We start from the raw sequence: 17,790 nt of genomic DNA, 5'->3' as shown, positions 1-17,790 counted from the left end.
AGTCAACAAAGGGTGAAACTGGATCTAAAAAGCTGGGTGTGGTGTAAGCTATATATTTGAGTAAGTGTAAATGCTCTCAAGCCATAACAACTTTAAACTTAATCCTAGTTTAAATGTAAAATAAAGCCTTTTCTTGGTTACATGTAATAACAAATCGCACTTTTTAAACTTAAATACTAAGGTATGGCTGATCCTAGGCGACCTCGTTCTTCTGCCTGAGACATTGTACTGCCTCTTGGAGGCCCTGATCCTCGCGTTTGCGTATTCGTTCGCATTTTGGGCATGGTTGTTTCTCGTTCAGGCATTCTGCATGGAACACGGCTCCACAGGTCAGGCACTAGAAAAAGATATGTAAACGAGTTGAAAACTATGATTTGAAGCATTTAAAAAGGTGACCTACCCTGAAGGTGGTGCTTATGTGAAAGGGATATAAAACCCTTGGACTCTGGCAGATCTCACAGATGAATCCTTTCAGCTGACACAGTCTGCACTTCAGCACATGTCCTTCGCCCAGTTTAAAAGCCTTCTGCAGCTGCTGACACAATACGCCGCGCTGAATGAGACCCAGATCTGCTATGGAGTACAGGTGAATGTGCTCGTACAGGTACTCCCTGCCTGCGAACTGGTTCTGGAGAAGTTCTATGCTGCTCGGAGCACAGGTGTACAAATAGGCCCTTATGAAGTTCAGTCGGATGCGCAGGGATTGCAACTCAGCCATGGCATCGGAGGCAAAATATATCCTGGGATTCAACAACTGCATGTCCAGGAACGGATGCGATCGGAATTCGGCTAGGAAAGTGGCTGCTCGCTTGCTCACGCTGTACTTCCGGAAGTCCCAGTTGTAGATAATACGAGCGGGTATCAGTTGCATTTCCACATCCATGCAGCTGTTGCAGTAGTAACTCCCGCTAAAGGCGCACACTCTTAGGGAATATATACATTTTAAGATTGGACTTTTAAAACAGCTTTGTACTTACTGAAAGTTCGAGTACCCAATGCCCAACGGATGCTGACAGCTCTTGCAGAGGAATCCCTGGGCATTTAAACCGGGTTCCCGTGCTAGTTGACACAATTGGGCCACCATTTGCTGCAGCTCCACCATGTCGAAATCGGAGGTGAGCAGCTCAAACTCGGAGTTGGTCTACAAAAGTTAAATTAATTATAATTAAAACCAATTTAAACCTTTTTTTACTCACATCTAGTGACTGCAGGTCACTCAAGTCCTCCGAGATGGGAGGATCGCTATCCCGAGGCGGCTGTGCCACATTCAGGTTAGAGGCACTGGCCCTGAACTTCTCCCAGATCTCAGACCATCCAGCTCCACTTTCGCGGTTGCTCTCGTGCTTCCGCAGCAGGGCATTGTAGCTGCACCTGTCCGTGTTGGGGGAACGAAGACTGGCGGCGCTACTAATGCTTACAGATCGCTGGAAAAACCTCGATCCCGTCAGTTCTTCACTGGGTGAAGTGGGGGTTGCCTCCAGGTCACCAGACCATGAGGTTTGCATCAAATTTGACAAGGAGTTACTGCCCTGCGGCAGAAGGCAGGGTGCCTCCAGATCCAGTTCAGTGAAGGACTTGTCCACATGATTGGATTTTTTGCGAGCTTTCGGCTTACTCCCCGATGGAACATCCGGGTCTACAGCTTCACTTGCATCGGCAGCCTCGCCACCTATCTGCTCCTCGTTTATCACATCCATTTCGTCGATCTTTTGTAACAGCAGATCGAGGTTCTCGCGCTGGCTGAGATCGGGCACTCCGAAGTTGCTATTCCTGCTGAACGGGCTATTCGAAATGGACTCCGAAAACAGTTCGTTAGTTTGCAGAGGCTGGGGCGTCGGTATGGTTATGATATCGGAACCCAGTGAGCTTGCCACGTCCACGCCGCTGCTAATCTGCAAGAGAAACACTTAAGTTAGTTATATTGGAGTGATTCTATTTAACTTGTAGGCTATAGAAATCCTATGTTTAGAAAAGCACTTGGATAGGATATCGTCTTTTGCATTGGCTAGCTATTAAAAGACATCTAAGCACAAACAATTCCAAGACCCTTGAAGGATGTTAAGTCTATGTCCCCATCATACCGGACAGGATTTGAGTGCGGGCGTCCAGAGATCGGATAGCTGCAGTGAGTAGTCAGGCCACTGGTTAAGCAGGCTGGAGTTCACGGGCAAATCGAACTGCACGTAGGCCTCCAGGCTTTCCATGATCTTAGCGGCCGTTTCCAGGCCGTCGGAGTCCCTGATCAGGGCGTTCCGTTTGTAGTACTGGGACAGGGCCGATCCGTTCTTGCGCATGTTGTTTAGGTAGGAGGAGAACACGGATTCGTTGAGGGACTGGCGCACCCAGGCGCGGCACTGACCAATCTCCGAGGTGATCTGGCTGAGGCCCTGAATCTGCTCGATGACCTGCTTGTGCATGAAGACCATGCAGGGAGACCAGAAGCTGGGATCCGGCCTGCGCTCCACATCGCCAGCGATGACATTGAAGGTGGCGGACAGGAAGGAGTCCTTCAGTCCGTGCAGGAACAGGGCCTCCAGAGTGGTGCACAGAGCACTGGTCTGCTCGCATAGTCCCAGGACCTCTACAGGAAGCAGGGACCAATATTAATCTACAGCTATTTCCGGGGGAGTACCCACAACTTACCTAAGCTCTTCTGCTTCACCTCGAACTCTATCTCGCGGGCATTTTCGTTCAGTGTATTGATGAGCGCCTCCTTCACGACATTTTCGCGTTTCGATGAAAAGTGGTTCAGGCTGCGGAACAGGGAGCTCATTTGGGTGTCTTTCCTGACCTTTTTGTTGTGTTTTCCTCGGTGGGCCCTTGGAAATTAGCATACCAAAACCTCTGCCCCAAAGTGTGACCGCAGACGGGACCCCAAATAAACAAAGGAAAATATACCAGAAAGCAAATGAAATACTATCTTCACTTTTATATTTTATTTGATATATTTATAAGCCATATACAATTATATGTAGATCCACTATTTTTAACAATATATTAAAAAAAAAGGAATACATTTTTACACAATTTACAAAGCCCGCGCTTGCTATAAGTTATCGATAGACCATCCACAACCCACATGGTCACTCTAGAAAGTACAGTGGTCAAAACTTGTGTATTTTCAAAGCTTGTAACGGTCTCCTCATAATTCAAAAATTAATTACATTTTTATATCCGCGAGCGAATCAAACTGAAGCCAATAAATACCTGCAAAAGTGCTCGCCAGGGCAATCTAAAAGGTCACATCTCTAAGACTTCAGTGGGCTATTCGCTAAGCTACTCTGCTCAAACCCGTTCTGGTTATTCTTGACTTTCTTTCCCAGATCAAATCAAAGCTTATGTGTGAATGCTCGATTATGAGAAGAAAAAACCCCACGCAAATTAGCAACAGCTCGCAGAGAAACCGTCAACGCGACAGAATATTAATTGATTTCGCTTGGAGATCTTTCCTATCGCCCCCTTGTTATTGTCTTGTCTTTGTGTGTTTGGGTATTTTCGGGTTTTGTTTCAATGAACCGTCATATATATTCTGTACCCCGTGTGACTCATGTAGATCTCTTGGCCGCCAGGGAGTTTTATTAATGAAAGACCATCCCGACTTGGGGGAAGCTGAAAAAACCCGATGCACGTAGCCAACTGATATAATACTAAAATCAAAATTTGTGTTAAGGTCACGGTGACCAACAAAGCCGATTTTATGTATACACCATGCTGCTGTTGTTGTTAACGCATTTTTTCAATATTTTTGCAATAAAAATGTTGTTGTTTTTACAGAAGATGCGCCGCCGTTGTCGTTGCGAGCCAACTGGTTCAGCATTCAAAATACAAACAGGTCTTTTCGACTGTTTTCGGCTTAATGTTGTTTTCAAAAACACATTTTCCATGTGGGCTGCATTCGGCAAATTGCATTTTATTGAATTTTATTGATACGAAACTGGTTGCAAAATCGTTAATAACATAAACAATTTGGCAAACAGTAATTGCAAGGCATTCTTCGTATATTGTTGGCTTGTTTTTGGGATGAGCTTTGGGGTGCTTAAAATAATACTCAGACAAACCTCAAAAATAAAATATTACGTACCTGAAATACAACAAAACATACATAAGGTTGTATGTGCTCAAATCAATTTTAAAAGAACTAACCTTTTTAAAACCTTGACTTTTCCAGTTTATTATTTTTAAAACAATGTATATGTACTGCTTTAAAAACAGTAAAAAATGTTAATGTATAACGTATGTTTTTTATGCCTTGATCTTTTCAAGATTATACTTTTCTCAAACTTATACTATATACATTTTTAAGTAGACACTTGACAAAACACTTCTTATTGGCATCTCAAAATATTTACCCCAAGTGATTTATTTCTATTTTTAGAGACTTTTTATTACAACAGTTAAGGTTAACTTTTGCTTTTTAGATAAAAAAAACTTTGAACCTGTTCACAGTACCATATTATTTTCTTTTACATGATCGCATTTGCAAAAACTGACGACCAAAGCCTAACATATAAGTTTCAAGCCTGAAAATGGCATGTTTATAAAGCTGGGCTTCCCCCATTAAAACTGTAAGTCGGATTTCGCGTGGAGGAAAACCGTTGGAGTTTGTTGTGTGACATTAATGACGATAAACAATTAATAAGGCGCTTGGCTTCGGGTGAAGGGTCGCGAATGGGACATTTCCCAACTGAGTCGACTCTATTAAAGTAAATAATATGTGGCGCGCATTGTTGCCGCTCTTAGCTGACTTTGCAGTTTCCAAGATGCCAGCGTGTTGCCATTGTTATGGCCAAAGAAACCCAAAAGAAACCCAAAAGATACGAAACGAAACGAAGCTGGCTGAAATGTATAAAAACGTTTGTTTTCGTAATACAATTTTGATTACTTCTTCGACGCCAGCCGCCCATTGATGGGCATTGTCTCAACTCGGCCCCTTTTGTGCGTCCCTAAGCGATTTGATTTATGGGCGGAGGTGCCCGGCGATCGGTGCTCCAGTCCACAAAGATCCACAAAAGCGCCCAGCTACCGTTGGCCATTTGCGGGATCGCAGTCCATTTGGCAACAGCTTTGTTGTAATTGTAGCAATAATAATAGCCGTGATTCCCGACAAGAGCTGACCCCCCATCCCCCAAACCAACTGGGCAATCATTGACATCGCAGTGGTTCCAGGGGCTTGGTTTTGGGGGTCTTGAAAAAAGATTGTGAAGAAAAATATAATTGCTTCAATATCATTTGGATATTGATACCATAAATACTTTTTACCAACAAAACTATTATACCCTTTTAATCCGTTAAAGGTAACATAAAGTTGGGACCCTACATGGATTATCCTATTATAAGAACTTGGGGTCTTTTGTATCTTGGTGTCATTAAAGACCATCCATGTTAGACCATCCTCCTTTTATGAATTCTCGATTTTGTTTTATTTCTGCGTAGGGCCAACTTTAAACAAAGAATAAACAATCACACAATAAACGAAGATTGTAAAATAGATTTATATTTTTGAAAAAATATATTGAAATACCTTGTTCTTTAAATATTTGGCTGTTTTGGTTTTTGCAATATATAAAAAGAAACCCCCATTAGCTACACCCATTGCTGGACCATCAAGAGGCTAGGAAACTGGCTCTTTGATCGTCAAAAGCCAAATGCCGGTACAAATGCTCAAATGCGGAACCAATAAGCTGACATAATTTTTTGTGATGGGCGAGAAATCAAAGTTTGCTCAGGCCAAATGATAATTACGTACATTCCAGAGACATCCGAAGATATGGTCACGGCTGGCTTTCGAATGCGATCATTAACGCTTTTTAATTTGAAGATGGTTATTCAAGGACGTAAAAGGAAAAATCAGTGACTTACAAATGTGGGGATTAAAGTATTACTCTTTATGTGCACAATCTGAAAAGAATTTCTTATGGCCGTTCATAAATAATAATATAATATGATCACGAGGCGAGGTGATCTAATCACCAGTCGTGTTAATCGCCGGGCGTTCTGATGGCTGAAATGCCAAAAGTTCATCGATCACTGACACCGCAGATCAACTCAACGCATCTTTATTGATCTGCCAAAAGTCTGATGGATCGGTTCTCTGACTCAGTCCCAGCCCACTAAAAAACTCATTGCAATGAGACAAACAAGCAGACAAGTCTGAAATATGTTTATGTCAACGTCTATCGATCGGGTAATATTAATGAACTGAGGTTGAGATTGAGTTGAGAACAAGAACTTGCCGGAGGAACAGGATCTTGCGAGTGTGTGACATATGAGAAGCATAACTTATGCATTGTTAGCATGATACTTTTCCAAATCAAGCCAAACCTGTCAAAATAAACAAACCGATCGGAGCACATTCGTTTTCAATATGTATTTGCATTTCGTGTGGGTTTAATTTATGCGAAAGTTGTGTCTATTTGGGAACCGCTTAGGCTATTGTCTTGTAAATCATAGGAGAATACCACTAATGTTAGGCGGCTGTTAGCTGAATGTTAATATTAACCCCTTATAAAAACAGGAGACTTATTTGTATCGTATTAAAAGATGTTCAAAAGTCTGAAGCTTTAAAAGGCCCCGTTTATTAATTGCCTAGTTCTTCGTTAAAGTATTCCGAATACTTTTCCTAAGGATGATTCTTGTTAATGATTTTACATATGGATTCTTCTAAAGATTAATGAATTCATAAAACTCAAGGTTGGTTCTTATTGTACTAATTGGATCTGGATAATTACCAAAATATTTGTAAGATACACACAAAGTTTATCTTAGGGGGTTAAGAGCTGGATGTGATCAGGTTGCTTGGCTGACCTTGAACGTCATTGGCAATGCGTCAAACTGAGGCGACAAACCAGTATGCAAAAAAAGTCGATGACAAGTGGCAATTAAGTCAATTACTTTGCACTATTTTCCGGTGGATAGTAAATAGAATATAATACCAAAGAGAGTGAAAAAGTGGGGGAGGCTTTTTAGCTTAGATATTACTTTCTCGCTGTGGAGATCTATAATTTTCTTATAAGCAAGATACCAGGGGACTCAGCCGCAGTCGCAGTCGGCGTCGCTGCCGGCGTCACTACCTCAGCCAAGTCAAGCTCTGAGCTCGCAGCTCTTGGCCAAGTTTATTGAAAGCGCAGAATCCGAAAGCTACGGACGTGTTTCGCTCGAGCGCATCTTCGACCTACGATCTCTCGCTCGCTCCCGCTCGCCCCGCATAGCAGCCTCTCGCTCTCTCGCGCCTCCAAGTGATCGTGATATCGTGCCGCGAATTTTGGATATTATTTCGATTGAGAAAAGGCGGTGAAAATATTACACACTTTGGTTGTCTGTCTGCCAGCCGATTTTGTCATCGCGATCATTGTTAGTCGCTAGTCGGCTCCTACGCGGTATAAATTATATTGCAGCTCGTCTTTACCCCCTTTGGGCAATGCCCAATTCTAAATTGTTAATTGCGTGACAAATTCCGAGCGAAATAATAATACAAAAAGTAATACGAAATATCACATCACCCACGATATAATGCAGTTCGATCCGAAGCCACGATGCGGTGGCAGCGTGGTTAGCTTCGCCGTAATGCTGCTGATCATCGGCGCGGATTTCGCCGTTGGAAGGCCTGGTATTAATTAATCAAAAAATTATTAACTAAGCCGATTGCATTTGCGATTGCGTTATCGGTATCGCATATTCAATTTGCACCAGCATGCGAATCCGATTTTTCTCCGATCAGTGATCTTTTTCGCCTCTACCTCTTTCTGTCTTAAATGTTATGTGTTATGTGTGCCTATTGCGTATTTTCTGGAGGAAGCTACAAGTTTATGGGTGATATAAAATATAGAAATTTATTAAATGATTTGGCATAATTATTATGCCAGTTCTAGAACCTGTTTGGAATTATTCTATAACTCAGAATATTGTACATCCCGCAACTTAAAGCTTCCTCTGTAACTTGATCTGTAACTAATTTTACGATCTTATCTCAATCCTACTAAGTGTTATACCGAACCCCAGTCCCCCCCCCCCCCCCCCCCCCCCCCCCCTCTCCTCACAACTGTCTGTCAATATCTGTTAGAAGTTCCGATTCTTCACTCACTTCCAGTACAAAGCATCTAAAAAACTCACCTCACCTGCATTTGCATTCCCAAAACTCACCAGCGCACAAGTTTGTTCTCACCTTGCAGTGAACTTTGATCGTGATCGTGATCGTGACCCACATCGGTTGGGAGACAAGTGTTATCCCCCAGCTAACGACTAATGACAGTTGCTTTAAACAGACGGAAAATCAGTGGGCCTGAAGTTAATTTGAAATGAAGCTTGTTTGCATTCGAGATGTAAACAGAAGAAAGTGCAGAAAAAAGCTTTAATCAGATAGAAGAATTGTAAGGAAAGGCTATAATCTTATTGAAATGTTTAGAATCTTCTCGGAATGTACTGAATCTTTTCGAATATTTCGATACATACAGAAAAGACAAATATAACAGTGATGATTTATGTAGTATCCTTAAGATGTATATATACATGTATCATTTCCTCATAAATTCATATCTCAAAAGATAAATATAAGTTCCCTTGAGAGGTTTCCTCTTCTCAATTATGCATCTTTATACACACATCTTGTTTTTGAGAGCATTCTCTTGACTTGTCCCGAAGGCTTCTGCGTGCAATTAGCCTTCGCCGTTGAAGAGCCTTATAACTGCCGCCTTAAGCTGTTTTTGTTTGACAAACAAACTGAAGAACTGGACGACGATCATTAAGATTGTTTTTTTGTTTGGCTGAAAGCGAAATCAGGTAGCCGCTGCAAAAACAAATAGCGAGGTTCCCAAAGGTAAAACCGTAGGAAAAACGAAATTCGAGAAGAGCCGATGTTGTGAAGAGGTCCCAAAGAAAACGAAAAATGAAAACCGAAAACCCCTAACCCAAAACCGAAACTGAAACCCAGAGACAGAGACCCAGCAAGTGGGGGTTACGTAAGCTGTAGATAACGTGACTGGCAAGGCTTCGACCAAGTCTCTGTCGATCCGTCTTCCTCTTGGAGTTTCTGGGGGGGATAAAGAAGAAGAAGAAGAAGAAGAAGGGGTTCCCTAGGGGGGTCTATGTAGTCTATAAATTTAGCGACGCTTTTGTCAAGACGATCTGTTAACTAAGTTGTTTACACCAACTAGAGACAAATGTTGTGGCGCTTTTTGGGTCATGGGGCCGCTACAAGAAAAACATAAGATTTTGAGGATGAAAAAGCATCTCGAAGATTACTGACCAACTAGTTAACTAGTTAATTGCCCAATAACAATTAAAGAGCTCATTTGAAGCACCAATGGTGGAAATATCATTAATGGGCTTAATGGATTTCCGCAAGCTCTGCTCCTATTCGCACGAAATGGTTTTGGTTTCCATTTTTGACAATCAATGAAACCATCGCAATGAATGGATAACCATACGTGATAATTAGCAAATTCGCACGGATCTGAAATAGGGAATCGTGCCTCACTTTCGCGTGGCTTGATTTATGATTCAGCCGCAGATTATCGTAATTAAATCACAATGGGATATCAACCAGTAATGGATATAGATGAAGATATGTAGACACATGAGCAGCGGCAATTCGCTTTCGACATGTATACTATACATATGTATCTATAAATTTGATTTGGGAATCTATCGCAGTATCTTCAAAGGCAACCGCCAAATACCAATCCATAAAGAACCAATTCTGGGGCCATTCTAGCCATAAATATTTATTCATTTATGGGAGAGTTGGGTTTTAATTTCGGTTTACCTTTCCCCTTGACATTTCCAAGCCAATCATAATGAAATCATATTTCATTTGGCCATTTCAAGTGCAATAAACACGCTTTGTTTTTGGATACACAGCCAAGTATAATTTACAAGTTGTGTTTATATATTTTGCCAATTTGGCACTGCTTTTGACACATTTTGTTAGTCGTGTGGGATGACAGTCCAATAAGTCGATAAACCCAAGGTCTGCTGGAGACATGATATAAGCGGAGATTAATAAAAATCCATTACAATCCAGCGAAGGTTGTCCGAGTCAAAATAGAGAAGATGGTAAACAAACTGTAAAATTGGCAAGTGCAAAATGTTTTCAACAGAAATTCCCATTGTCTTTAGGTGGGTGCAGATGTCGTGAAGCCGTCAATCAATTAAAAATTAAATTCAATAAACATAAGCGATGGTGTTGGATGGCGATGGAGATGGCGATGGAGATGTCGCTGGCTATGAAGATGGCGTTGGAGACAAGCGAAATTAATTGGCCTGAACTTGAGCAGCGCTTCGAGGCGGAAGTGCGGGGAATTTCAATTATGTTGGCATTAGCCAAAAAGAAGTAACACTTTCAGCCAGCCGTGACGCCAGTCATTTTCGGCTATCTCCCGAGCATTCATATTTATGAGAAAGTTCAGGGCTTCCTGATCCTAACGGCCAAGCCCGTTCCAAAATGCAAATTAATCGCGATAGCTCGCGGCTACAGAATAGAGATTTAGAGATACAGATATAGATATAGATATATGCACATGTGCTTAGCAGCCGGAACTGACTTGGAACTTGACTGGCTAAATCAAAGCAACGCCCATCGCGATTTGGCTTAGTCACATTCAAGTTGGGTTGACCGCAGAGCAGAAACCGCATTTCCAGAATTCCCCAGCTCTACCCTAATTATAATATTCCGCAGCCACAGTATAGCCACTCAATTTATTCAGTTATTCCGCCGCTGTAAACAGGAATCAGAAGCTGGGAGAAGCTGACAATCTGAGAATCTCTCAGATATATCCCAGTAAATTATTATTAATTATTCGCACTCGGCACGAGCGGCGTACAGTACTTGTACTACCCATGGCGAAAATAACAAAATCGTTGTCGGTACAATCATTAGCCATTAATTCGGTTGTTGTTGCTGTCAGAGCCACCAGCTGTCACATGGATTCCCCGATTCTCTGATTCCCAGACCCCGAGCGAGAAAACAATGAGTGTCTCGTTTGATAAAACCCATACCAAAGACTGCAAAGTGCGTTTCGCGAGTGTAAGGCTATGAAGCTGGCCGAAAAAACATGTTTTGCAGAAATAGAGCCATTAAAGTGTTTTCAATTTATTATATTATTTAAATTTAATGATTATTATAAAGATGAATTTAATATAAAATCTTTAAGCTTACTATCTTTTTTATCAGTGTAGAGAAAAAAGTTTTTTGGCCCAGATAATTATAAACATATTTTTATCAGTAAAGGGAATTTGCCAAATTTATTATACAAAAATCGCTAGGGTTTAAATTCCCCACTCCGATTTATTAGAAAGCTATTTAATGATAATTGGCAAAATTATTCAATTTATCGCATTGAGTGTGTGTTTTTAATTGATTTCATGTTTTGTCACTTAACGCCGATATAAAAGGCATAATAGGCCCTAGAGCCCTTTTTACCCGACTCCAATGGCCAGCTGAAACGAAAGACTTAGGCAACGAACTTGATGGTTGCACACCTGTCACACCCACACAAACACACCTGCACACACATGTACATTGACTAACCTGCCTGGGTAACTTTTAAAATTGAATTTTATCTGGTGGCGGACCTTTGTGTAACTAACAGTAACCACCGCACAGCAGCCACACATTACCACAGCAAAGGTAAAAAAGCCAAAGCAAATGTATGGCCCATCTCAGTCAATGTCAATCAATCAGCCGCCGCGGCAGCCAAATTGCCCAAGAGCCGCCCACAGCTGCCTCATCTGTCACCCAACCACCGGCATCACCAGCATCACCAGCACCACCGGCATAGCCACCGAATAAGCTCCTCCACCACCAAAGGCAGGCCCTTCAGTTAGGAAAATATTTAGGCAGACTTTTATCTTAACTGTTTTTTAAGAAGGATGATCTATTATTTATATATTAAGAAAAATATCTCAAGGCTAGCTGCTTATTTAAAAAGTTCAGTAGAGTAACACATTTTGTGACAACCTTTTTTGAAAAAAGAAAAGCCAAGAGTAGCTGTTAAATTGTTTAATATAAAATCATGATATCGTATCAAAAAAGCTTTTATGTTAATTACAAAAAGGGAAATTCCATTACATATATACTTATACAAGACCGAACGAAGAGCCTTGCAACTTTCAAACTTTATTCGAGATTATAAATATTTTGCTCCGGAACATGTAAGGTTAGGGTTACTTCATCATTTATACTTTGAATGGAGTTGTTTAGGGGTGTGTCCATTCGTTCTCTTTCGACATCTCATTGGCTCATCCTGTCATCACCCACTTTCACCTGCTACTTGACATCTGTCATCTGCCTCTTCCACTTGCCTCCTCGCTTCCAAAACGCTTCCAATGAGCAGTAGCAGCCTGAACGAACCCACCACATTCTGCTCCCCCGCCAACAGATGTGCGCGAGTCGCCCTTCGCCCGCGAGCTGCAGCCGCCGCTGCTGCAGCCGGACGTGACCTTCAGCCCCTCCGGCCAGCAGGGGGCTGGCCCTAAGGCCATCGACAGCTACGGCAACCCCATCGACGCACTGCGTCCCATTGACACGCCCGATGGGCGCAAGGTGGTCAGTGCCCAGGGCGTTCAGTTCGAGATACCCACCTACGCATCGGGGATCACGGAGATCCGGCGGCCGGCCGACGATCTCCTGCCGCCGCACATTGGTGAGTTGACAACCAAGGGAACAGCGGCTGCCAGCGGTGCCACCAGCAGAACGGAAACGGATACCAGGACGAAGAACGACACAAAAAACACTGCCTTGACTGCACCACACACAAACAGTAGATATAGTAGCACCACTAGAGCCACTAGAACCACTAGAACACCTAGAACCACTAGCACCACCCGCACCGCACCAGCTGCACCACCCATTAGCACCACTAACAAGCTGGCCAAACGCGATCTGCTGGGCGGCCAGTTCCCCATCGCACCACCCACTAACCGCCACGCCCCGCCCGCCTACTCCCTGATCAAGCTGAATCCCTTCGGGGACTCAGACTCACCCATCACCCAGATTGGCCTTCCTTCTAGTCCCAGCCCTTGTCCGACTTCCGCGTCCCAATACCGATCCAAAACCCCCGCGAATTGCTCGAAATACTCAACAACGAATCCGAATCCTCTCCAACCAGATGCCATCGCTGTGGGCCTGGAATCACCACAGTCCAGTGCAGAACAGAAACCGAATCCGATACCAATTCGGAACTCATTCTCCGGCACAGCATCATCTGCACCAGCACCACTTCCAGCCACATCACTAACACCGCCCCACCATGATCCACCCTCATCCGACACGACGACCTCCAGCACCGCTGGGGATGTGGAGGTGGAGCAGGCGCAGCTGGTGCCTCTGCCGCAGGAGGAAGCCAGCCCTCTGCCGGATTACATCCTGGAGCTGCAGCGCCAGGATGCGAATATCGGCGGACCAGTGGAATGGAAGCCGGCTGCCGATGGAGCACCACTCAGTGTGATTGCCTGGGATCTGTTGCCACCGCACCAGGATCAGGACAGCCTTCACAGCCAGGAGGAGCAGCTACAGGAGCCCACCATCATCACAGAGGCACAACAGCTGCCGGCCAAGAAGGTCCAGGGCATTGTGGATCCCATCAGTCACAATATAAGGCTGAGCCTGAGCAGCGGTAATGCACTAAGTCCAGTGGCACCACCAGTGGCACCACCACAGGATCAGGAGCACCATGACGGACCAGCGGATCATGGCACCAATGCCCATGTGGGCAGCACCACGCAATCCAGCAACCCGGGTCGCTTCCCCAACCGCCAACGTGGCACGGCCCACTACAGCACCACCAGGAGCAGTAGCACCACCTTAAGACCCAGGAGCAGCAGTACCACCACCCAGGCACCAACCACCACCACCACCACCAGGAGAACAACCACCACCACGACTACCACCAGGAGACCCACCACCACAACCACCACTAAGACAACCACTCCGAAGCCAGTGACCCGTTCCACCACTCCATTAACTATTGGCACCACCGAGGATCCCGCCACCTTCTACCACCTGGAGAACGAGGAGGCCTACGCCTACACCCTGCCCACCTGGCTGCAGGAGGTCACCGATCCGGATCTGGATGTGGCCGTGACCTTCGAAGTGCCCGCCGACAACGACAAGTACAACCACACGTTGGCCAACGATCTGGAGCCACCTTTTGAGCCCTTCGTGGATCTGGGCAACATTCAGCTGACGCCACCACCCACCAGCAGGCCCAGCACGACAACCACCAGAAGAACAACCACCACAACCACTACGGCGGCACCAACGACGACAACGACAAGAACCACCACAACAACCACGCCACGAACAACCACAACAACCACGCGGCGAACCACCAAAGCACCCATTACAACACTAAAACCAACAGCACCCACCACCCACAGCACCCAAGCGCACCCAGAACCACCGCCAGTGAAACTGACCACAACCACCACCCACCACGCAGATAACCCGCCAGAGGATTCGAGGAGCACCACAGCGAGTCCCCTGGATGCGGGCAACCCATTCGATTCGGCCACGATCCCCGCCTGGCTGCGTGACTTCGACTATCCGGATGTGGGTCCCGGTGTGCCCTTCGACCCGGACAACTACGGACCAGCAGCCGGAGGAGCAGCAGCTAGCAGCAGTACCCGTATCCCAACCAACCCGCCACGCCTCCCTAACGTCCCAACCGCCTCCTCCGCTTTTCCATCCAAAGTCACGCTTCCGCTTCCAGGCAGCAGCATCAGTGGCACCAGCAGCAGCGGGGAACCACCACAGGTCCTCGTTCCGCCCGCTGACCACTCGGAGTCCACTGACGGTTCCATCGCCGGCTCCCTCGCCGGCTCCTCCAACTCCAATCCCGGACAACTCACCCATCCCACATCCTTTGCAGCCCGCTTCGAGCCACCGGCCAGCAGTTCCAGCGCCTCCGCCGGAGAGCCCTTCCCGCCCAGCAAGGTGGAGTACACCAAGAGCGACGAGGGCAAGGTCATCAGCACGCCGGTCACCAGCAACCAGCGGAAAAGTAAGTTCCAATGGGAATCGTTTTGTTTCATTTTCAAACTGTGATAGTCTCGAGTCCAACAATTTTCCAAAATGCAAGTGGTATTTAAATTAAGTTAGATAGAAATAAGCAAACGAATTATTTCGAAAATGCAACTGAATAGTGGACCAGGTATTGATAGGAAAGGAAACCTGTCATAAATTATATAAAAATATGTAGGATCTTATACAGTAGTAGATATTATCTATTCTACCATAATACACGATTAGTAAATTTTGGAGATATTGTTGTGAAATCTTCTATTGAATTTAACGAGTTTTATCAACATATTTTTTTTAAGTCTACATTCACTTTATACAACTATGAATTAATTTTGAGAACAGAACAAAAAATCGATGTGCCGCAAAAAAATCAAGGAAACCTTTTTCTCTAAAAGGATACTTTAGAGCAGCGAGTTTTTTCGTAAATATTATTTCTGTATTTTCTTTGCTCATCGGAGACAAACTCAAATTAAATGTAACCAAATAGAAAAACCAAGTTAACAAGCCTACGATTGTTGTCCCTTTTTCCCCAGCCGAGCCTGTGTCACCAGCTGTGAACACCGGAAAGTACACTGGTGGATTCGGAGCTCCAGCGGGGCTCCTGCGTCCACAGACGACCAGTCCCAGCGGCCCCAACCCGAGTGCAAGTGCCAGCTCCGACATCTATGTGGCCGGCAACCAGCACGAGTTCAGCAGCATTATAAAGGCGAACAGGGCGAGGCCCACCGTGAACCCAGGTCGCTACAACGGCGGATTCGGAGCACCCACCGGCGTCCTCTCGCCCAAGGCCCAGGCGGAGCCTCGCCCCTTCCAGCCCATCCACCAGCAGGCGGAGCACAGGGAACCCCAGTCCGCAACAGGAAGCGCGAACCAGCGGACAGAGAGCCGCTTTGGCGGACCACCCGGCATTCTTGTGCCCTTCGACAACGTGCAGCGGACTGGAGGGCAGTAGCCAGTAGCCAGCGCGGAGGAGTCCAGGAGTCCAGGGGTCCAGTGGTCTCCGCAAATACTTTAAATTATTTATAGCCCATGTACATGTACCTATGCTAGAGCTGAGTAAGTGGATCGCCACAATACTTGCGTAAATAAAGTCTCAGAACTAATTTCGGATCTCAGTTCACTGGGGCAGGCATTTCAGGGGGTTACGAATGAATATAGGCCAGTTTACCTCGGCACAGCATACGGTACACACATAAAATAAAGTTTTTTGCTACGGAAACGGTTTTAAAATTATTGTTAGATCCGACTTCAAAATGTGCAATTGTGACAACTATACACCTTCGTGTTCCGCCAAGTTCTATCCAATATGGTGCATTGTATGGGGTGCCCTTTCAGTGCTATCTGGAATCATTATGTTAATCCGAGGGCGCGTGGGCACGTGGTATTACTCCGTCGATTATACCCCTTACGGTGTTTTCGCGCTTCTCTTAGGACTATGCTATCTTTTCGGTGGATTAATGATGATGCTTGGTGTAAGAATGGCAAGTAAGGATCAAAATCATGTCGAATCACTATTAATCTTTTATTTTCCTATGATAGAATAAGAAGAACCTTTTCAAGTTTGGAAAAATCCTGAGCTACTTTTATGCTGTTCCTTATTTTGGTTCTATATTTATTATAAGTAAGTCGTTGTTCTTGCGTTTGACTTTCGTAGATAGGACTGTTATCGATAAAGATGTGTCCAAGAGTTTTTCGAATATGTTTTAATCACTTGTACGATTTTAGTTGTCCACATCTTCGCTGTAATCAAACTGTGCAGATATGTGGAAGAACGCTGGGGATAGCTGTCTAAAGATTTCAGATTTCAGTTTTTATTCGGAGTTAAACCTTTATTGATTATATAATCCACGAGATCTATACAAATTAACCAGTTTTCAATCAAGTTACGGAAATTGGTGAGCTAACTTATTATTTGTCTTAAACGCTTTTAATTCTTTACCTTAAACAGTACATTTTACTTGGAGTATCCCCTGACGGCGTGGAATGCGGCTATGATGAAATTAAAAGTGTACGGATTTCAGATGTTAAATCGGTTTATCCAAATTATATTGTGTCTAGTAAAAATCGTGTGTTAAGCATTACTTGACTATAAAATACAAGGGGAAATAAACATCGTGTATTATACAGATGGCTTAATATACCAGCACAACACTGTTTAATTGATACCCCTTAATAATCGGAAACCTAAGTGGGCTGTTCTCCCAAAGAATTAGCGGTGGCTTTTATTCTTTCAGGTTGTCTAACATGTTTGAGCTTGGAAGCTGAGGAAGCTGCGAGATCCGATTAACAACATTCAACGGATTTGGGACATTCGTCCCAATCTCAACCGAAACTCGCCACATACCCCTTCGATAATGTACAGTACACCGTAGATCTTGGGACTGATGAAAAAAAGCTTCGTTTACCAAAGACCAAAGTTTGAGAGATAGTTTTAGAACACAAGACCCAAAAAAGCATTTTGTTGCGCCTTAACTGAACGTGCAGTTAAGAATCTAATCTTTAAAATTCCATTACCAATATGCAGTCCAACTTTTGTAATCCTAGTTCACTGGTGAAAAATAAGTTTGAGTGGCAGTACAGAAAAAAGTACGCATTTACATGATATAGAGTTACGGAAAATATACATATCGTTTCAAATTCGACTCAACAATGTGCAATTTATCTCCGGATTGTTGCGCCTAGTCCAATCCAATATGGTGCGTCGTACATTCACATTCTTCTACGGGTACCGAACCGTCATGGCAGTTTTTGGTGTTCTTAATGCCATATCAGGC

The 17,790-nt window shown here is 44.3% G+C and overlaps 2 protein-coding genes across 6 annotated transcripts; one reads left to right on the top strand and one right to left on the bottom strand.

The window, feature by feature from the left end:
- Window positions 1-37: 37 nt before the first annotated feature.
- Window positions 38-2,863, bottom strand: Plekhm1 (Pleckstrin homology and RUN domain containing M1). The gene is made up of 6 exons (XM_017073142.4): window positions 2,644-2,863; window positions 2,082-2,581; window positions 1,197-1,892; window positions 978-1,141; window positions 401-923; window positions 38-337 (listed from the first exon to the last, which is right to left on the bottom strand). Exons 1-6 carry the CDS (start codon window positions 2,771-2,773, stop codon window positions 194-196), a joined length of 2,157 nt encoding a protein of 718 aa, XP_016928631.2. The 5' UTR covers window positions 2,774-2,863; the 3' UTR covers window positions 38-193.
- Window positions 2,864-7,109: 4,246 nt separating this feature from the next.
- flap (flapper) lies at window positions 7,110-16,119 on the top strand. Of its 5 annotated transcripts, none has more exons than XM_017073788.4 (4): window positions 7,111-7,606; window positions 12,375-12,638; window positions 13,104-14,996; window positions 15,550-16,119. In XM_017073788.4, exons 1-4 carry the CDS (start codon window positions 7,510-7,512, stop codon window positions 15,966-15,968), a joined length of 2,673 nt encoding a protein of 890 aa, XP_016929277.2. In that variant the 5' UTR covers window positions 7,111-7,509; the 3' UTR covers window positions 15,969-16,119. The 5 variants fall into 5 exon arrangements, with proteins under 5 accessions (XP_016929276.2, XP_016929277.2, XP_016929278.2 ...); XM_017073791.4 differs by having other exon boundaries at window positions 7,113-7,606; window positions 14,865-14,996; XM_017073790.4 differs by having other exon boundaries at window positions 7,113-7,606; window positions 14,436-14,996.
- Window positions 16,120-17,790: the final 1,671 nt, after the last annotated feature.

This window comes from Drosophila suzukii, chromosome 2R, assembly GCF_043229965.1.
Source record: "Drosophila suzukii chromosome 2R, CBGP_Dsuzu_IsoJpt1.0, whole genome shotgun sequence".
Classification (NCBI taxonomy): Eukaryota; Metazoa; Arthropoda; class Insecta; order Diptera; family Drosophilidae; genus Drosophila; species Drosophila suzukii.
Note: the sequence above shows the minus strand (reverse complement) of the source record. Positions and strands in the feature narration are given on the sequence as shown.